Genomic DNA, 23,611 nt, shown 5'->3' on the forward strand with positions numbered 1-23,611 from the left:
AAATTACAACATACATCTCCATTACATATCAACTTTCAATCTATTCTTTGGTTTCTTCAACCAGGTACTTTGCAAAATTTTTAAGTAATACACAATCTCTTTTTCATGTATAAATACAAACTAATATCATTTATGTTTTATTATACGTTTCCATTTTACTAGGTGTTTCGTATAATGGATCAAATTCCGTTTGATGTTGTGATCATGGAAATTTTTGTATCAATACAAACTAATATCATTTATGTTTTATTATACAAAAACAAGTCATTTGGATACAACGTTTTATTTGATCAATACATGAATATTTTTTTACACAAACAATTTGAATTTCCAAATTAATTTATTTTTAAAAACAAACAAATTGAATTTAAAACCATCAATAACGTAACCGTGAGTACTTTCTTATATTTTTAAAATCAAAGTAGGCAAAAATTTAAGGTTTCGAATTTGTTAATAAACTAAACATTAATAATTTATATTTTATCTTTATTTTTTCCCGTTTGTTAATATCAATTTATAAAATATTTTGCAAATCAAACAAACTATTAAAATTTGTCTCTGTAATTTTGAGAATGTCGTGTATGTTTACCAATGCATACTCCATAGATAGATTTATTTTATAATTTTGAGTTAATAATTTTGTTTACAAATTGACAATCTATTATTATGAAGTAAGATTTTACCTCATATGTTTAACTTTTAAAGTTTCAAAAACCACTTTTAGTATGTTTTGTAAATAATAATTAATAGGTCAAATATAGTTACGTAAATAATATTATAACAATAATAAATACATTTGAAAACTATGCATTTGAAATTTGGATTGCACTACAGTCAACTTTCAACCTGTTTGGCCTATATGTGTGGTACTCAACCAATATGATTGTGCATATCAAAAGATATTGTGTTTGTGTGTTTCAAAGGTTGGTGACAATTGTGGTGTTAAAGGCTTGGAGAATTCATTATAGTTTTTTCTTTTTATTTTTTTGTACATGTTAAGTGTTATAATAAAGAAAGGACAAAATATTAATAAACTTCTAATAATCTGTTATAATAAATAAAAGTTTTTTTTTTTGTCGTGGGTCATTCAGTGAGGCAAATTTCTGCCTCCGGTTCTTGCCCAAAGTTTCTAACGTTACTCGCAACCCTAACGACTACAACTTTCAATTCAAAACAATTAAAAAACAAGTTTGTTCGCAACCCTAATGACTACAACTTTCAATTCAAAACAATTATAAAACAACTTTCTGACATAGTTTGATTAATATAAAGTAAATTTTCCTACCCGCGAAGTTCGCGGGTGATAACCTAGTATATATATATATATGGAACCCATTAAGTGGAAGTTATCTTTAAAATCAATATTCACCATTGGATCTTGCTGAGATTAAATCTGAGTCCTTTAAACTCACAAAAATAACTTCTTTTAGGGCAGTTTGCGTCGGTTTCACTACAGTTAACAAAAGGGTCTCCACGTTCATGTACCTGTGCGGTTTTCAAGAACACGTTCTCATTGCACACAGTTATTACCACTCCATAAACTTCTCATTCACAATTCCTCATGCTCCTTCCAGAATACATCTCGATGGACCGTTAACAACAATCATCCCAACAACAATGGCGGCTTATAGATTGGATCGTTTAGCAATCTCGGAGATGATGTCGGCGATTCTGAGTTTCATTTTGTCTATAGATCTGCCCTAATTTCTTCATTATTCACAGGTAGCTCGAAGTTCTTCATTTAATTCATGATTTTGTGTTTGATTTTAGCTTATTTGTTAACAATTTGTGTCGATTGCAGATATGAAACGATTACGAGATGACATGTTCAGTAATCCACAAATAAAGCAACCTTTTACCCCTTCTTTTACTCATATTTTGATTAATATTTTACCCCTCTTCATTTTAATGCTTGTGCACCCTGATAAAAACATGGGAAGTCCACTTGCAAGTGAATCCTTTAAAAAGATTCAATGTGCATACGAGGTAAGTATCTAAATTTGTTATTTTATTATCATTATTTTTTTGGTAAATATTTTTCTACCTAGATGCAACTGATGTGGCATTACGGTTAGGTTCTGTCTGATTCCATAAAAAAAGAGATTATGATGACCAGCTGAGAAAGGTAGAATCTAAGAGTCTGTCTCATAAGTCTCCAAGTACTTCTCATCAGGTATATGTTAAACCCGTACATAATTGCATCTAGGTTTTGTCGGACAATTAGGTGGTTATATAGTTTACGTATTTAGGTAAGAAAATGTTTTAGTAGACCCTATTGGCTTTCACAGAATTAGCACATAGTTGATAAGAGTTAATTTTTGAATGAAAAAAAGAAGACTAATCACAAAAGTAATTTGGGCGTTTGGCTAATTTGTCCATGTCAGCAAAAAACTGTCCACTCGACATATGGAACTGGATTCAAGGGTAAATGGCCTTTTTGTTAAATTAGTTCCGCTTGTGAAGTAACACTACGTTTCTGGCTGTTCAATAAAAGGAATTGCTCAAAAACTATTTCTGCTCTCAATCTTACGGTAAACTGTATGTTTCTTTCGACATCTTACCTTACTTTGTTTCACCTTGTGAGTGTATTCACTAATTCTACTTACCTGTTGGTTTAACTTTTAATTCCACCCCTCCTAAAAATATAGGCTAAATTAGCGGCGGAAAAGAGTAAAAACATCGCATATGAAACTGACAGTGACAAGCTTTGGTAAGTTCATGTTTGTGGGTGGCCATAACTTTGCGGAACGAGTAACCACCTTAAATATCTCAAAATTGTTGCAATTAATTAAGTTCAACTTATGTATACTTTCTTGTCGTCTTGGTTTTAAAATGCGCGCATAACGCGTGCTGTGCACGATGCGCTGATGAGATTGCATCAGGTGGTGCGATGCGCTGCGATTACATGATGCGAGGATGATGCGCCCTAAATCGCATAATGCTCTCCTGATGCGCTCATTTTTCTGAAATCGACCATTATAGAGTAAAGTTGTACAATGAGCTTGTAGAATGTGCTTAACAAGCTTGTACAATGAGCGAATGAAGTTGTTAAATGAGTTCTACATTAATTACTTGTACCTTTTGCATAGACTACCTGTTCAAGGCTTATTTTGGTTATATTGAACTTCTTGAATGGTACTAGAGCTATTTTGTTGCATTTATTTAATTTAATCTCTAAATTTTTAGTGTTTAAAGTTAACAAGTTAAAAATATTATCTATAAATATTTTTTAAATAACAAACGCCTCGCATACGTGATGCTCGCGCATCATGCGGCTTTTGGGATCAAGACGCATCTAAGCGCATTGCACATTTTAAATTGTCGTTACCATACTATTGTATTTCTAATTGCACTTGACTTTCTAGGCACCATTTGAAGAGAAACATAGCCATTGTTTTTATTTTCAAAGGAAATGTGGTGATTTGCCTGTGTATAAGGAGGGTCCTTTGAGACAGTTGACATAAATGTTAATATTTTCTTGTCATACTTTTAGTTACTATTTATGTATCCATTATAACCTTTTGCATTCTTTTGTCCAAACACTTTTACTCTTTTATAGATCATTAGCTGCAAAACTTGTGCTTGGTATGCCATTTAAGGTCAGTTCATTCTTCATTACATGATCTATAAGAGATAATTAATGTTCCATAACATTTGTAATTGTTAACTCATAATATATAGTTTTTAATTTAGGATCTTGTAAATGTGGATTCTGTCTTATTGAGAGAGCTACCACCAAAAGACAATAAAGATGTATGAAACCTTTCCATCATTTTTTTTTAAATGTGGTATACTTTTCTGTAGGTTATAAAATGGGCTGGGTTGGACAAGTCAAAATAGGTTTGGGCCAAATTGGCGAATTTTTCATACATGTTTGGTTGTTTGACCCGTAACCCTATTTTGTGTATTCAAATCTTGTATATTTTATATAATAAGTGATTGATATGTCAAGTATGACTACAAATATTATATTTTTTCAATAATAATCTACAATTAACTTATGTTCAGTGGAAAGCTCTTAAAAGGTTGATTGATGTAAGTATGGGAGCTATAACTCCTTTGTCTAAACAATTGACAAAGCCTTTGCAAAACGCCATGGCTTTGGTAAATCTGAATGAGCCATCAACTGGAGCTCATAAGCTTTAATTAGAAGTTCTTACCAAGTTCTTTTTTCAAATACTTTCTTATTTTATATTCTTGTAGATGAAAAGGAAATCTTATGAAGTAGTGACTGAAAATGGTAAACATTTTTACAAAAAACCGGGGAGTTGATCGATGCAACGGGTCAAACAAAAGGTGCCAACTGGATCTTTGTTCTTAGTGCAAGACACTATATGTCGGGATCAAAAAAAAATTTTCCTTTCACCATTGTTTTTTTCTTTTTTGTCCTTTCACTGAAAAAAGTTTCCTTTCAACAATTTTCTTTATCGAACCGACTGCAAAGAATTATTGTTAAGAAATGTGCTCTTATTTCTCAAGGTATATTACACTAAATTTGCTCTTATAATATTACACTAAGAAACGTGTTCTAAATTGAACATCCTCACGGTGGCAGTCCAGGGGCGTAACTTTAGTCTGGGAGCAGATGGGGATGGAATTAGAGGGATCTAGTGAGTTTTCGGTTAAAAGCATTCAGGAAAAAGCTTAGTGCCTCCTTTTCATAGACTTTGCCTTCGAGTTAGAGTGCCATAACTGGGCATTGTGGTTGATTTTCTGATTTGGAGGATCGTTCAAGACAAACTCCCAACAACTACGGCTCTAGCAAGGAGGAACATCTTTATGCTTAATACTCGGTAAAAGATATGCGAAGATGAGGACGAATCGGCCTTGCACCTGTTTGTTTCATGTCGCATAGCGGTAGAGGTGTGGGAGTTTATCTCACAATGGTGCAAGCTAAGCCCAATATATGTTTTAGAACTAACGAATTCGGCCAATATTAACAAGCGAAATAGAGGTTCGAGGAAGTGGAGGAAGTCACTATCTATGGTGACCCTGAAAGTGATATTGGTTATATGAAGGAGTCGCAACGAGTCGGTATTCAATGACAAATAAATCATTGTAACAAGGATAAAGTAAGACAATAAAGCCTTTGGATATTTGTGGTTGAATAATTGGGCGAAAGCTGGTAACCAAACTTGGGAGAATTAGTGTAACTTTACTTTACCATGTTTGGGGATATGAGACTATGAGTATATGAATCTTTGGTGTATAGTTGGTGTAATATTATGCTTAATATTTGGTTAACCAAAACTTCGTTGGTCTTTCAAAAGAATATTACGTTAATTATCGGGTCAACGGACGGGTATAAAACTATGTTTTTTTAGTTCAACGAAATCACCACTATTTGGTCTTTCCCAAAATAGTGGGCTTATGGTTTTAATATTTATGAATAATATTTATGGTTTTAATGTGTTATAAATACTATGGTTATTTCATAAACTTGTGTATTTATTATGATATATTTTTTATTTTAATATATCATGAATATGTCTGTCCAACGGACGGGTATAAAACTAATTTCAGGCGAAAACTAGGTTCAAGCGTAGGTGTTGGAGCCCTAATTTCAAACGGAAAACGTCACTTGGGTTTTGGGTGATGAGCAGATAAAGCTACGCGCTTTCGAATGGGCGGTGGTTGTGTTGCCGACATCGATTTGGGGCAAAGCAGTGGTGGTCGATGTTGGTAGGTGACGCAGGTTTGGGGATTTGTGGTAGTAAGCGGTGTGGATGCCCTAAAAATGGATATTGGTGGAGTGGATGACACGTGTGGGGCATTATTACGCTGTTAGCGTAACCCGTCCACCGGACGGGTATTAAACTAGCTAGAATGGTTGATATGTAAAACGAAATGGTTTTACACACTAATGAAATCTTAAGAATAAAAGATTTCTGTATATGGTGTGTGGTGTGAAATGTCAGATCTTTCTAAATTCAAAAGTTTATAATTTAAATTGGTTAGTGAAGAGATATGGTCACAGACCCCGGGAAAAACCCAAATCCGACCCAACAAGCAACCGACTGGCCTTGATAAGTCATTTGCGGGAACTACTCGCCACGTGACGATATGCCAGCATGAAGGAGACAAGTACAACATGAAAGCGACGTGTAGCCTATGACAGTCCGTGGATCGATGTACCAGGTGATCTCCACTAAAGGTTATCGCAGAGGAGACATGAGGTACATGTAAAACTGACCCCTAGCCAATCATACATTGCGGATTCATATCCTACCGAACCTCCAATAACGGTTGACACGAGAGAGACAACAAGGACATCCTGAAAGCAACGTATGGCCAATCAAAGGCCGTGAACGCCCTCCCACCTCTGAAGATCACTAACTGTCAACGCATATGAGACAACATGGATATTCTGTTTAAGTTACTAAAGTGATTAATTAAACACAATTTAAACACATATTACGTACAAAATTTTATTTTACTTACAGAGCCGGCTCTGAAGATTGAAGGAGGGCGGGGAGGACAACCGAACAGGGCCCGTGATTTCGTAAGGCACGTAATTTTTAAAAATAATCCGATATTATATATGTAAAAAAAATTAATAGGGTATAACCAAAAAAATATTAACATAGGCCCACTTAAAAAAATCATATTGTTTAAACTATTTAGCCCATTAGGTTAGTGAGCCCAATACCCAAATAGCTTCTAAAAACTAATAAAAGAAAAAGAATTCTGGGCGGCAATGCAGGCCTTCGACTGGGTAATGAAACGTCGCACAGAATACAGGAACATAAACGTCGCACTGCAGGCCTTTGATTCGATCATCATTCATCATCATTCTGCAATTTTTAGGTGTTGTTCGATCAGAGACACAGCCAGCAAGCCCTCGATTTCACAGTCACAACACAGCCTTCGATCACTGAGTGTCTGAGTCGGATCAGTTCACAGGTAAACAACTAAAACTCAACTGTTGAATTCAGTTTACTTATGATTTGGATTGATTTGCGAATTCAATTTTTATGTCGAATTCAGTTAACTTATTTCGAAATCACTTATTAGCTTATTAGTTTTTACGGTATGTCATTCATTCGAATACTATATTTTGTATTTTGTTAATTGCATTGTTTATCAAATGCTATATTTTTGTCAACGGTTCAAAGTTGTATGAAAAACTAGTTTAATTTTTTTTTATTTAGTTAAGACGTAAAGGCACGTTTTTTCAAGTTCAAACATAGTACATGGATTCTCAGGGCCGGCCCTGTTTACTTCTTATCAACTAATCTTTCTATAAAAGTTCTTCGGTGTATAAAAGATTTCAAATCCACAAACCAGACGCCACCAAAGTATTGTAGTTTGTTCTCAAGTAACCATGAACTTATAATTACATTTCATATACTTGACATTTACGGTAAAAAAAGTATTCGAATTATTACACTTAAAAGATAGACGAAGTTTGCTACATCAACTGTATTAATTTAACTCTATACTTAGTTTTACGTATTATTATGAATCCGTCCGAGCAAGAACTTTTTTGAATAACTTCTTAGGTATATAACCCAATAATTTTTTTTTAACAATTATGTACTTTTTCTTTTTGACAATGAATATTATTGAAGCTTTTAGGGGGTGGGGGTGGTCATTAACCATTACTCACAACACCCAATCAAGTTTCCCATGTTATTAACCATTTTTTCATCACTCACAGTCTTTTTTTAGTGGCAATGGTCATCACTCACAACACCCAACAATAAACCCTCACACCCCCTCACATGCATCCAACTTTTCACGCGTGAAAAAAATCACGAAAACCCATCACGTACCGCCCATCACTCGTTAAACTTCATGGTGGCGGTGGGAATTTGTTGACTTCCGCGCGTGGTGGATTACCCATCACGTACCACCCCCAGTCCCCTTATAATCAAGGTACCCTTGATTCTTTGATGTTTCTATTGTTTATGGAATATTATGATTGTTTTTTGTATAACTTATTATTTTTTGTGTCACTTATTTGTTATTTTACGTAGTCCAAAGCTAAAAGTAGGGGTGTGCAACAACTGAATCGAACTGAAAACGACAAAACCGAATAGAAATTAACCGAAACCGAATTAACCGAAAGTCGGTTAACGGATTTTTTTTACCATCGGTTAACCGAAATTAACCGAATCATTTATTTTTTATATATTTATAGCTTTTATACCTCTATTTCATGTATTTCATGTTTTAACTCCCACTTCATGTAATAATACTTCTATTTCATTTATTTACGCCTTCATTTCATTTATTTATATCTTCATTACATTTATTTATACCACCATTTTATGTATTTAAACATCTATTCATGCATTTATACCTCCATTTCATTTATTTATACCTCCATTTCATTTATTTATACATCCATTTCATGTATTTATACATTTATTTCATGTATTTATACCTCCATTACATGTAGTTATAAGCAAAAAAATTAGCCCTTATTTGAATTGGTTATTAACCGAAAATTAACCGATCCGAACCGAAAACCGACAAATTAACCGAACCGATTAACCGATGACTTCGGTTACAGGATAGTGTAATTTCCAATATCCCCGGTGGAACATTGTCGTTTTCGTTTTCATGCCCCCCGCCTTCGAACCGGAACCCGAAACTTTTTCTTGCCATCACCCTTGTTTTGTGACTTTGTCTGTCCATAGAGTATGAGAAAATTGAGATTTAAGTTTAAGTAAGTGAATTGAGTGAAAATGAGATGGATAAATGGATTTTGTAATAGAAAAACAAATTATTTTTTTAAGGTGTAAAGGACTAAAGGCTATAAAGCCGTTTGACATAAACACAAACGGTCAAATTATCGAGTGGATGTGACGCCGTGATTCATCACCGAAATTTGGTTGCCACGTAGTATATAGAATGGTGGCGGCGGTGTTCCCAAGCGGTAAAGGGGTTTACCGCACCCTTTACCGCTTCTACCCCTTACACCCTAATTATACAAGTTCCATCTCTTAAGAATTCTCTAATCTTAAGTTTTAACTTTCATTGCTAATCTGATTTGTTCTTCATATTAATTATAACAATACAATATACAATATAATTCCGAATTATAAAAGAAGATTATGTATCGATTTTAAATTTCTAAAAAAGTAATTAGTTTAATTTGTATTTAACTTCTAAAAATTAAATTTTTTTACACGTATAGGAGAACTAATTAAACACAAGTAAACATCTAAACCATTCACTTTTATTTAGTGCATTCTACTTGTAATCATCATATAAAATAATAAATATCTTGTCACCTAAACATATGACAAAATAATTTATGCTGATATGTTTGTAGATATATACTCGTTTAGTGAAGATATTAACATAAACTGTACACTACTAGTGAAGATATTAACATAAACTGTACACTACTATCTTTTAGTCATGAATTGCGACGACCGACAAGTTTATCCCTAATTTTAAATATTAATTATTAATTAATAACTTTAAATAATAAAAATGAATAGGGAAGGTGATGTGTTTTTTTGGGACAAATCGAATGGTAATGTGGTTGAACGAAGAGGAAATGGACAAAGACCGTGAAGCATAAGTCAAAAGCAGGTGGGATTTGACTGCGACTTGCCACGCGGTTATCCATAGCTAGTGATCTTACCAAGCCAGCCTGTCTTCCCCCCTTTGACTTATTTAAGTCAAATCATGCATTCTCACTACATGATTGTTATTTTAACATTAATCTATAATCCATCAACCAAACCAATGTTACTAACCATTCTCATGATCTTGATATTGATGGATGAAATGGACATATATGATTAATTTTAGTCTCATACTTGTTTTGAAAATTTTATCTTATACCTGGTCTGCTACTTATTTGTCGTCTATTTATCCGTCGATATCGACATACACGCTGGTATCAGATGTACCAGTTTGTGTTTTAAAAATTACCCTTTGGATTTTTTTTGTACCTAAATATTTTACTTTACTTTATAATATTATTATGTTTTCTTAAATTTGCATAATATATTAAATTATGATAAATAATATGTGTGTTATCGTTACCTTTAAAATATTTATCTTGTAAATATATTATAATATACAAATAACATTTCATCATGCTCATACCTCAGCCCCCTTGTAATACTTAATGCAATTTGATCCAATTAAAAAAAATAGAAAATGGAAGGCTATTTATTTATTTATTTATTTATTTTGTCCCTAAGCCCTTGCTTCACTTAGTTACATTAATGGGTCGGGGCCTTTCCCGCAACATAGCACGGAGAATCAAACCAGTTATCACTATAAAGTCACCTTTTTATATGTGAAATTACAAAGAGGAAAATCAAAACTTGTCACTGTAAGAACTAAGAAATTATAATTGATTAACTTCTTGTTAACGAGTTTAGATATTTTAAAATTACTCGGTTTAAACATATAACATATAGCTCCTTCCAGAGTAATATATTGAATATGTATATTTAGTAGATTCATTTGTCACCATCTTTAGTTCACATTAGTTTCTTTCACAGAGCATTTGTTCCTCTGCTTTAATTGTATTTATCTAGTTTAATTATGTTCACATATTTTTTTAGTGATATGCATATGTGCATAAAACAAAAATCACATAAATAAAAAAACAACTTAGTGGAATGTAGAATATTATGAAATGAGAAGTTATGGGGTTGGGTAAATACCCATGATACTCGATTATTTATTGCTCTAAGTATCAAAAATTAGCTACATGTATGCATCTTCAAAAATAAAATATATTAGAAGCCAATGTATATTATATCTATGTATATACGTATAATTTACAAACGTGTTAATTAAAGACATAACAATGACACATTCATTCAAATATAATTTACAAACGTTTTTCCAATTTCACAGCTTTTCAACTATTGAACCGTTTAACCTTTTAAGCACTTATATGTTTGGTCACTTTATTTAGTCTTGGGCTACCCCCGTCATCAGTGCATAAAACAAAAATCACATAAATAAAAAAACAACTTAGACCATGTGTAGTGGGGCGTTTTTTTTTTTTAGTTCAAAAAAAAAACGCCCGAAAACGCCCATGCACCATTACATGGGGCATTTTATTAAGCAAAAAAGCCCCTTTGGCGTTTTATAAACCACGCCCAACACCCTTTGTCTTTGTCCAATCAGATTTCATCTCCCCTTGTTCTATCCAATAAGATTTTTTCTTTTTTTTTTATTTAATGCCCCAATAATGCCCAATAATGTCCCACCCCCACTACACTCATTTTAGAAAACACTCAATAATGCCCCTTTATTGACTGGACCGCCACATGGCGTAAAATGCCCGCACTTAGGGGCATTCACTACTAGAAAATACACTCCTCTTGACACGCGAACAATGACACGCGCATATTTTATGACATTCAAAAGCGTATGTCAAGAAAAAAATGTCATGGTTTACAAAATTTAATAAATCTATGACATTCTTTTTTGTGTGTCATGTTTTTAGTGTCATAAAATAAACATGATTTATCTTGACATGCAAACAATGACACACACTCATTTTATGACATTCGAAAGTGCCTGTCAAGAAAAAAATGTCATGGTTTTACAAAATTCAATATATTTATGACACATTTTTTTGTGTGTCATCATTTTAGCGTAATAAAAAACAAGATCTATCTTGACACACGAGAAATGACACACACTTATCCATTCTCAAAACTTACGTTAATGATGGATTCCAAATTTATTATGGGAGAGCTAAAAAATTAAGTTATTTTAGGAGGGAAGTAGAAATTTAAATTAAGAAAGAGGAGGGGGATACTAGGTTTAAAGAAAATTGTTTATTTCGGTATATAAAAACATATGTCTAAATAAACAAAATAGTTGCATAAACGACTAGGGTCTAAAGATCAATTAGGGTTAATGTTGGTCAATTATAGTCTAGGATGGTCAATTAGGATCAATGATTATTTAGATTTAATTTGGGTCAATGATAGTCTGATAGGTTCAACACGACTTTTTAAGAGCAATACGATGTAAGCCTTTAAATACATAATTCTAAGGCCACACGGTATGGGAACGGCGCCGATCATACACCATCCCCCCACGTCTTCGTCGTCTCCGTCCACATGGAGACGATGGGGACACTCCACTAAAGGACAAAAATTTTTGCCTTCCCCATCCCATTTGACCATTTAAAAAAATATATTAATTTCCAATTTTAAAAACTTATATTTGTAAAATACCCCAAAATCCAACCAAAATTTATATATATTCAACACTTTTACACCACTTCTCACCCATTACAACCCCATCTCTCTCTCTATTTTTTTTAAACCTTCTTCATAAAACATTCTTCTACCATGGATCCCTTCAACCTGAACAACCCGAACGTCCCCAACAACCCGAATGTATTTTCGGTGCAGGGGTACTATCCCACGATGGAACCGAACCCTTTCGGTCAATTTTCCGCAACCGCTTTTGCCGCTTTCCAAAACTCGCCGAATGTTTTTGCGAGTACACAACAAAGTCAAGCCTTACAACACTTGATGATGTGTAACCCTTTTAATACGCAACCCGTGCAACCCGTTCAACCCCAACAACCATCGCAACCTATTCGAACTGAACCCAACGAAGATGTTGTTGAAGTCGTTCCCGAGACCCAACCGCAAACAAACAAACGAAAAAAAGGCAAGCAAGTTGTGGGTGACCAAAGCCAACCTTCCAAACCGAATCCGAAACAATGGACGCAACTCAAGGAGGAAGCCTTAGCGAAGGCTTATATAGGCTCGGCCACACATCCCATTAAAGGTACGTAAAAATAACTTGTAATTTTTTTAAGTATATACTTTGTAGTATTAATTTTTTAATTTTTTGTGACATATATTTTTGTCGAATATAGGTAACAATCAAACGGGTGAGGGGTTTTGGAAATCGGTTTTGGCGAAGTTTCTTGAGTTAATGGAACAAGGACCGTATCGAGATGTCGACTCGGTATCTTCTAAGTGGTGGAAGATGAGTGGGTTCGTCAACAAGTTTTCGGAGGAATATAATAAAATATATACAAGTGGGCGTCGTAGTGGGATGAGCGACGAGGATGTCTTCAAAAAGGCATCGGACAGGACAAGACGAACCACAAAACCACGTTCACACACGTTCGGGCTTGGGAAGTTATGCGAACGGCCCCAAAGTAGGCGCCGGTTCCCAACGAGGTGGAGATGGCAAAACGTAAAAAAAACTCGGAGACCGGTAGTTATAGTGTCGCCGGCTCGGACGCGAGATGTGCTGAGGTGGAAGGAGACGCTAGGCCACACAAACCATCAACATTATTTATAAATAATAATACAAATATTTAGTTTTATTAAACGATAAAAAAGAAATATGTATTAAATCTTTTTGTATTCATAGCTAATATATAAATCTTAATTTTAAATCTCCACATTTATTTATACCCATCGTAATAGATAGAAAAAAATATAGAGATAGATGTGTTTTTGATTATTTTTATAATTCATTTATATGACTATATTTGCTTTAGTTTTTTTTCTTTCCAAAATTCAGTTTCCAACCCTCCTCTCTGCACTAAAAATTTGAAGTTTCCCTCCTCAAAAATTTGAGATTCCCCCCATACCTCGTCCCAAATCCAATCTGTATGCTCATTTCTCTCTCAATCTCGATCAAACTCCAACAGGTATTCAGCCGCCCCCATCCTTGTTTAGCATTCTCGTCATCATTGTTTGGCAGCCTTTATGATGTCAAGTTAAAGAGGACTTCTTGTTCTGAATTGCCCATCAAATTTGTAGACGGAAAAATAGTTTCGTGAATTTACTCGTTTGTTTATGGTTTTTGTTTGGTGCCCTAATCTTATAGTTTTCATTTCAGATTATGAATTACTGCTAATGGACACCATCTATTTGATTAAATGCCTTGTGAGTTCTTGCCTCCCATTTAGATTTACTTTACACTCGTTTTTCTTTTGCATCCGAGTTTGATTTCCAGAAATGTTTGTTTAGGAATCATGTTGGAAGGAATATTTGTAACTAGAGCATTCTTTATGATAATGACGATGACATTTGTTGCCTGCTTCAAAATCTAGCCGTTCATATTCACAGTCAGACCCTTCATCTTCCTGTTCTGTAAGTATTATTTTCAAAACTTTTGTTGTTATGTATTTGATTATACCTAATCTATGATATGTTTATTATCAGAATTCACAAGCATTTCATCAAACCCTAACCGAGGTGCCAGATGCGAGAATCATAAGAAGTTTGATGTTTGAAGTATTTATATCTCATTTTTTAGCATAGAAGTGGCCTGTAATCATAAAAAATCACCAGGTAGGTATACTAGTCAGTTTATCCTTTTTCCTTTCAATTACAAGTAAGAACACACTATGTTTCACAAGTGCAGTTTATTGTTGTTATATCTAGCCCATTTACAGACTTTGATGATCATCCTTGGTTTTAAAAAGCGAGAGGCGCACAAAAGCGACGAGGTCTAAAATTGAGGCGCGAAGCGCAAAGCGCAAAAGCGGTGGGCTTTTCGTACCCGAGGCGCAAGATGTTTATATAATTTTTTTATATATCCCATACATAGGTTTTTAGCTTCCTTTAACCAAAATATAGCTATAAGTATGGCTTTTATACCATTTTAATTACATGTACAAGTCATAAAACCCAAGGTACAACATTTTATGCAATAAAACGCCTAAGTTACATGAGGCGCGCGCCTCAGGCCAAAAAGCCCACAAAAAAATCAAAAAATGCGCTTTTTGGTCGCTTCCTGTAATTACACAAGGCGGGAAGCAAAAAAGCCCCAAGCCCTGCGCCTTGTTGCGCCTTGCACCTAGGAGCGCTTTTTAAAACCAAGTGATCATTTGGATTTTCTTGGTCTAATTGTGTAGCTGCCTTGAATTAATAAATGGTTTTGTGCTGGAACTTTCTTGATTAGCAACCATATGTGCAGGGGAATCCTTAAAGAAATGGAGTGTGCCTTTTTTCATTCAACTATATGTAGACCTATCAACACCCGTAACCAGCAATAGGTGCGCATTTTTTATTTGCTTACTAGCACTATGCTTATTTGTTATTAACACCTATGTTGTCAAAGACGCAAGGCCTCGCCCGGAGCCTAGGCGCAAGGCGCAAAAAAGGGTGGGCTTTTTTAAGAAAAGCGCACATAGAGAAAAAAATATAAAAAATATGTTATGCTTTGAAAATAAATAAGATTCCACATATATAATTAAAAAAACTATTATACATGCCATTTAAGATCATGGAGCTAATAGTTAGTAGCAAAAGTTTAGGACTTATATGTTGTAAGTTTTGGATATGTGAATAAAAGTCTCAAAAGGTGGTAAATACTTTGTCCCACATCGGTGTGGGGACAAAGTGAGGGGTTGTTTATAAGGTAAAGTCTTTACTAGTCTATTGTAGCTTTATGACATGTTTTACCACAAGTCCTACCCGCGCGCATGGGGTGGTGCAAAAATGAGTTTTTGAGCTGGAATTTGGTTGAACTCATGCGTGCCCGCACCTGCGGACACGAATGCAACTCCGAAAAGCCTGGTTTATTCGTACTCAGTTTCGTTTTTTTTATTTTTTCCTGCTGCGCTGCGCCTCAGGCCGTTTTTGTGCGCCTTTTTTGCGCCTCAGGCCGTTTTTTTCAAAAAAAACCCAGGCTGCCACCAGGCGCGCGCTTTTGACAACATAGATTAACACACAATGGAATCATGGAGATTTGAATAAAATCCAAGATAAATCTATTAGCACTTTGAATGGAATTATGGAAATTCGTTATATGTACTTCATGTATTTAGATTGTGTGTTATTAGTTTGTTTAGTTAAACACATAAGATTTGCAATGTTTTTTGAAAATGTTGGTTAGTAAGGATCTAGGCAATGTATGGAGGGTGGTGCATGGCGGTGCTAGATCGATGAGTAGAAGACCGTAAATAAGGCGTAGCAGGAATCGAAGTCCATTTATTTATTGCTTCTCTAAATAATTTGATTTGAGAAATAGTAAAACTAATTATAGTACTCATTTTCATTCACGTAAGTTGTTTTGTTTTCCATTGTGTGTGGACGCCCTTTAGATGTACGCTTTTCCATAGATAAGTACATGGTTGAAACAAATGGCAAAGTTGGGAAATTAAGTGGCATTGGCGAGTCAAATATGTGATACATGTCGGGTCAAACAAGCTGAAGTGCCAAAAAAGAGTATCATGATAAAAAGACGCAGAAACAAAATTAGAACCCAGCTTTCATGTGTCCACATTTTTAATGTTGGAAAACAACTTTAAAACCTGAATGGAACCAACTTTGTCCTCACGCAACGAACGGCACTTGCTACTACAAGATGAGAGCAAGAGGAGCAAAAGTCTACCAGGTTATTGCACTAGCTTTCTAAAGATTAAAATGTTTTGAAGTTAGTGAGGCGGTTGTACGGAACACCTTATCTTATCAAGAGGCATGGGAAATGGTAAACAAATTAATCTCTTTCGGCTTATACCGTGAAGCTTTCTCGGTGTTGTTTGTAACTAATCTAATGTGCTTAATGCAGTCATATTTTGGGGCAAATGTTTTATACCCTCGAACTATCATTCCAGTGATGCAATATGACATTCCGATCGTTATAAGAAACATCTTCAACCTCTCTGCACCTGGAACAAAAAATTGCAGGGCACCCATCATTGAAGCTGAAGTAAAACAGGACTCGGTAGCTTATGTAAAAGGCTTTGGAACCATAGACAACTTGGCCCTTGTAAATGTCGAGGGGTGGGTTTTTTGCATTGTCTTCCACCTATCTATTTGTTTATTTTTGTGATTTGCGTTTACGTAACGATTTTATAGAACTGGAATGGTTGGTGTTCCGGGTACAGCAAGTGCCATTTTTGCTGCTGTTAAGGATGTTGGAGGTAATGTCATCATGATTTCTCAGGTATGTTTCTCTAGTGTCTTATGAATTATGTAATAGTTGACTTATGTTAAGTTTGATGTAATTACAAGCTAGCAGTGAACATTTAGATGCAAGAAACCGGCAAGACAGAAGAGGAGATTGGTAGGGCAACGTTGTGGAAAAAAAGCAAGAGTATTGAAAACAGGAGGTTTCCAGAAAGATGTCCGAGTGATTGTTGATAGAATTGTAAGTTTTTTTCTCTTTATGTCTTACTTAACTTAAGACGAATTTGTTTACTGATTAAATAAAAAAAACGTTGTCACTCACAACATATTCTTGAATCTTGATTAAGCTTAACTAACAAAGTCTAAAGAGTGGCAACATTAATGGTGTTCCTGCATGAAAATGTTTACTTATTTTTTAGAGAAATATGTACTTATATATCCAAACAAATGCTTAAATTCATATATTAGGATTAAATTCTGATTTTTAAGATTTATTTTATTTAATTGTTGTCTCAGGTTGGGAAAGGAGTAGAAGAATACTTGGCTGCGGATATGGATGGCATTTGTGAAGATTGGTCGACTTATGCGGTTAACTCTATTTTTAAGTTGTAAATCGTATTTTAGGTGTTGATAATGTATTGACAAACAATTGTTTTTTTGTTAACGTTAAAATATTTGTAGTATACTTGACAACTGATTATGTAATGGATTGTTTTGGTGTTTATATATGTGTATTTGTTTTATGAAAAAGATTCATTGTTTTCTGTTATTATACATGTATCCAGGGCAAATTAGTAATTTTATAAAAAAATTATACAATTAAAAACATGACACGCGTAAATGAATGTCATACGTATGTGTCATAAATGCTTGTCATGAACGTGTGTCATTAAAAAGTGTCATAAAATGAGTGTCGTGATTGTGTGTCATTAAAATGAGTCATAAAATGAGTGTCATAAAATGAGTGTCATGAATGCGTGTCATTAAATGTGTGTCATTAAATGTGTGTCATAAAAACATGACACACAAATACATGTCATGTTAATTTTATGACTCCTCAATCAACGACTTGCATTTGCGTGTCATAAAGACCCTTTTATTACACGCAATGCATGTCAAGAAATGTGCTTTTTCTAGTAGTGATTATTTTCCCCTTCCACTACACATGTTATTAGACCATGCGTAACGGGGCGTGTTTTTTAAAAATTTTTGGTTTATAACGCCCTATAACGCCCCGCCTACCATTACGGTAGGCGTTATAGGGCGTGATTTTCGAAAAAAAATTGGCCCGACGTTTAAATTAAAACGCTCTTCAAACTTTGACCAACCAATCAAACGGCTAGTCCTCCAACGGCTAGTTGATTTAATTTTTTTTTAAATATTAAGTATATATATATATATATATAAACAATCAAAACTCATCCATTTTCAACAAAAACAATCTCAAAACCTCTCTAAAAAATCCCACATTTTTTAAAAAAACTTGATGGATTCTCCTAGTTCTTCATCCATGATAAATTTTTACTACAACGAGTTTTTTGCGGATGGCGATGGTTCGACCGATGAGGAGCTTGAGCAAGAGGCGGTTACGAGTGCATGTCAACTAGCGGTGCGATATGTCAACCATTCTCGTCGGCCCGAAGCCCCAAAAAATAAAAGAGGCTATGCTGAACGAGACCGACGCGCGGCACACGAGCGTTTGATGAAAGACTATTTTGACGAGGCGCCGACATTTTCAAACGAAGTTTTTAGGCGTCGTTTCCGGATGAGTAAACGGTTGTTTCTACGCATAGTCAACGACTTGGAAGGCAACTACGATTATTTTAAACAAAAACCGGATGCGAGAGGGGCACTTGGATTCACCGGTATCCAAAAGTGTACGTCGGCATTACGAATCCTTGCTTATGGTAACACTACCGACATCAACGACGAGTATCTAAAAATGGCGGAGAAAACAACACGAGATAGCTTGGAACATTTTTGTCGCGGTACAATTCTTATACTTTAGTTTTATTTTTTTTAAACGACGCGTATGCTTAGAATTTTTTTTTTTTTGAATCTTATGTTTGTCTATATTTTTTTTATAAAGGTATAATTGATGTGTACGGTGCGCGTTATCTTAGAACGTCTACATGGGAGGACCTTCAAAAGATCTACGAGGTACATAATGCCGAGCATGGTTTGCCTGGTATGATCGGGAGCATAGATTGCATGCATTGGCGTTGGGATAACTGCCCGACTGCATGGCGAGGCCAACACACACGTGGTGACCAAAAAGGACCCACTATTATTCTTCAGGCGGTTGCTTCACAGGACCTTTGGGTTTGGTCGGCTTACTTTGGCGTGGTCGGGTCATGCAATGATATCAATGTTTTTGAACAATCGCCGTTGTTAGAGGAGTGGATTTCTGGCAAAGCTCCAAAAGCGTCGTTTTACGCAAATGGAAACTACTACCCCCATGGATATTATTTGAGCGACGGAATTTATCCTAGGTATTCGATTTTTGTGAAGACGTTTAGTGATCCTATTGATGAGAAAAGAGCATACTTTAAAAAGGTTCAAGAGTCTTCACGAAAAGACATTGAGAGATGCTTTGGGGTTCTTAAACAACGCTGGCAATACTTGAGAAATCCTTGTCGTGCATGGAGCAAGCAAAAAATGAGAGATGCTATGTACGCTTGTATAATCATGCACAACATGATTTTGGAAGACGAAGGAAAGGCGATATGCCAGAATTATGTGCCAGAAGCCGTTCACCAGGAGCATCCGCAGGCGTCAATGGAAGAAAGAGTGAGTAACGCGCGAGAGTTGCGTTACGAACCGTACCATTCCCAGTTAATGGTTGATTTGGTACACCACGCATGGTCGGTTCGTTACGTACCACCTGAGGGAGAGGAAGAAACGGAGGACGAGGAAGACGAAGTTGGCGAGGGTGACGAAAGCGAAGACGAAAACTAGTTTTTTTTTTCTAGTATTGTATTTTTTTTTCAGTTTTTTTTTTATTTTCGGTTTTTTTTTTCAGTTTTTTTTTTTTATTTTTTTTTCATGTAATGTAATTTTATTTTTAAATTAATGAAGTTTTTTTATGTTTTAAATTTAAAAAAATAATTGGGAAATGATTGTAAAATGATTGAATGGGGCATTATGGGGCATTATACTACTACACCACTTTTTCTATAATGCCCCCATGCTGACTAGGACGCCACATGGCGCAAAACGCCCCATGGTGAGGGCATTATAGTGTATAACCACTACACATGATCTTAGTGGAATGTAAAATATTATGAAATGAGAAGTTATGGGGTTCGGTATACAGTGGGTTGGGTAAATACCCATGATACTCGATTATTTATTGCTCTAAGTATAAAAAATAGCTACATGTATGCATCTCCAAAAATAAAATATATTAGAAGCCCATGTATATTATATCTATGTATATACGTATAATTTACAAACGTGTTAATTAAAGACATAACAATGACCCATTCATTCAATATAACATAAATTTTGAACTTAAATATATACACCAATTTTTATTTTTTAACCAGATATATTAGTTTTAAAGTGAAAGAGGCTTTCTTTTTTATTTTAAGTTTTGGTTCAACTAACCATGTATTTGTTAATAAAAGGTTCAACTAACCATGTATTTGTTAACAAAAAAATAAATAAATTGAATTGTATGGAAGTTTAATAAAGTTGACTTTAGCTATTACTTATGTAGCGAACAAGTTTTATACTTTAGGATAAATAAGTTTTTGCATGGTCACATAAACAAATGAACAATTGGATTTGTATGACGTGAAAACATGAATACTTAAGTAAATCAAATTTGGTCAGAGAAAAATAAGATATAATTTTTGTTGGGTCCCCTTCTCACCAAGCAATTGGCTTAAACCCTCTGTTGACGCACCCACCTCAACCAACAACCTCCTTTCCATCTTCTAGTTCCGATAATACATGATTTCTTTAAAAAAAAAAAAAACTAGTGGGTTACACCTGTGCTTTGCGACGGGGCGATCCAATTTTTAATGAAAACGTAGACGCAATAGTAAAAAAATGTTAATGACAGTAATTCGTTTGATATTGGTTCGGTATAACAAAAAAAGTCATAATACGACAAAAAAAAAAATACCGAAATGTGTTTACATCGATCAAATCAATAAAAACAAATATCAATTTCGGTACTGACGTTGGTAGGTCAGTATTAGACCGTTCGTTTTGTTACATGTACAACACCAGGTTCAAATGAAACTAAAAAAAAAAAACCAAAAAATAGAAAAAAAAAAAGAGAAAGATGAAAAAATTCACTAAAAACAAAAATCAAGTTAATAAATTATATTTATAACAATATGTTCATACATTGGACACTTGTGACTTGTGAATATATATGATAATACATTAATTCATATCTAATTAACATGTTATTATGTTATTCATATAAACACACACATATACAAAACTAAACTATTGCGAGAAGTGAAAAAAAAAACAAATTAAAATTGTTTAATTTTTATTTTCTTAAATGTTCACTTTCAAAAATTTTTGTGCATTTTATATTCAAATGTGCAGGTTATGTACATAAAAAAAAAACTTTTATTCAAATGTGTAGGTTATGTACATAAAAAAAAACTTAGCTAATTTTTTTATACTTACATTTTAATTTCGAACTTGGCAACGGACTTCGTATTAAGAATTTGAGTGCAAACTAAATTTCACGTCAGAAAAATACCAAATCAAATGCATAATACAAGCCTATAAGTTACTCTCATATTACTTAAGAGACTCGAACTTGGGACCTCAACTTTCTAGAGGAGACCCTAATGGACTACTATAAATACATAGCAAACACTCACAATTCTACATTTCTATTGCTAAACAGATTTAAAATATGGATCCAGTTCTGAATTCACTTGATGCGAAAAAACAAGCATGCGATATTGAAAAATCTAAGGTCGGTTCTATGATAAGTTTTGTTATATCGCAATAATGAATAATTGTTTTCTTTTATTTACTTTTATGTGAATACTAACTTATTTGATCTTTCAGATTCAGCACACCAATTTAAACACCCCAGTTGTCGAACAAGCTTTTGTTAGTTTTTAAGTAATATTTTCGCTTATAATCTTTCATATTAACAAGTTCGTTATATTATTATTTGGTGTTTTATTGTAGGATGATGGTGATAATAGTGTTGAAATTATTTCTTATGGTACAATGTTCACTCCATGCAAGTCTAAGCTTCAACGTCAATTTAGTGAAGAGGTAATTTTAAAATTTATTTAATCTTTTTTAAAATTTTATATTCTATATTTGTTCTTTTTTTTAATTATTTAATCATTTTTTAACTTTTTTATTAAATTTTTGTTTTTCAAGTATCGGAAGTATGAGAATCAAAAGAAAAGATCTAAGAGATTCTCTGAATGGAAATGGGTCGAGGTTATAAATTTAGATGATTCCGAGGACGCTGAGAAAGAAGATAAATTAGATGAAATATATTAAGTGTTTTTATGTTTTTTTCATTTTCAGTTGTTTTTGTTTGATATAGACTATCCCATGAATAATAAAGGTTATTTTATATTTGAAGTTTATGTTTTGTGTTATTTTATTGCACTTATAATTTACATCTCGATTGAACTAATATACTTTAGTACTTAATCATGTTCGTATTATATAATTTACATGTTCGTACTTGATCATTTCCAAAGAGATAAATTCGATTACCAAGAATGGCCAAAACATGAAAACTAACTCTTGGTTTGGAGTAAATTCAAGATTGTATTTACAAAGCACACTAAACTTATTCAATTTAACAGTCATGTTTCACGAGGATTTCGTATATATCCATTAGTGCCTTCTATAAAAAAAAACTATTGGACGACACGAGATATGAAAAAATAATTATATAATATTATAGATTTTTCGAATAATTTGTATTTCTTAAATAAAAAGATAAAGTTAATAAAGAGATAAACTTTTACATCCTATTTTTTTTTATAAAAACTGTTTTATAAAAATATGATTTTTTAAATATTTATAAAAATGAAATTTAACATTAGTTATAGGTGTTTAAAACGTACCTACAAGTCACCTACTATTTTTTACATCTTACTTTTTCAAAAACGAAAATTTTAAAATTAAAGTTTATTGGATGAGTATGATGTGGATATTTAAAAAAGTTATGGACTTTAAACAATAAAATTATAAACTTTATCATTTCACCAACAAAATAAACTTACTTTATAACGATAACAACTTATTTTTTATTTTTTGTCATTTGTTTAGTATTTTTTATTAACAAACGAATCTTTACATGTTTAAAACAGTTTTTCTATACTTTATTTATTATTAATTTTTATAACAAAACAAAACTTTGATATTTAGTAGATAGAAGATAAACTATGTTCCAAAATTTTATGAATTATTTAATACTAATTTATGGATTAGTAGATAGATAGTAAACTATATCCCAAAATTTTAGGAATTATTTAATACTAATTTACGATATTTAGTAGATAAATAGTAAACTATGTTCCAAAATTTTAGGAATTATAAGTCAACTAATAAAAAAATAATTATTGCAGTTATTCTTGGATATTAATCTAATAATTTGTCTTTTTAATTAAAAAGTAATAAAGTAATAAACTTTAAAGCTAAACTAAAAAACTGAACTTACTATAATATAAAGTTAATAAAAAAATAATTATTTTATAAACATTTTTATAACAAGTAATATAAATAAAATACTCCAGAAATTTACAATCTTTACTAGATAAATTATA

The 23,611-nt window shown here is 33.4% G+C and overlaps 1 protein-coding gene across 1 annotated transcript; it reads left to right on the forward strand.

Moving 5' to 3' along the window:
• Positions 1 to 16,360: 16,360 nt before the first annotated feature.
• LOC110883275 (bifunctional aspartokinase/homoserine dehydrogenase, chloroplastic-like) lies at positions 16,361 to 16,955 on the forward strand. Its single transcript, XM_035983156.1, has 4 exons — positions 16,361 to 16,410; positions 16,492 to 16,706; positions 16,782 to 16,869; positions 16,938 to 16,955. The coding sequence occupies exons 1-4, from the start codon at positions 16,408 to 16,410 to the stop codon at positions 16,953 to 16,955; spliced, it is 324 nt and encodes a 107-aa protein (XP_035839049.1). The 5' UTR covers positions 16,361 to 16,407.
• Positions 16,956 to 23,611: the final 6,656 nt, after the last annotated feature.

This window comes from Helianthus annuus, chromosome 14 (genome assembly GCF_002127325.2).
Source record: "Helianthus annuus cultivar XRQ/B chromosome 14, HanXRQr2.0-SUNRISE, whole genome shotgun sequence".
In the NCBI taxonomy this organism is placed as follows: Eukaryota; Viridiplantae; Streptophyta; class Magnoliopsida; order Asterales; family Asteraceae; genus Helianthus; species Helianthus annuus.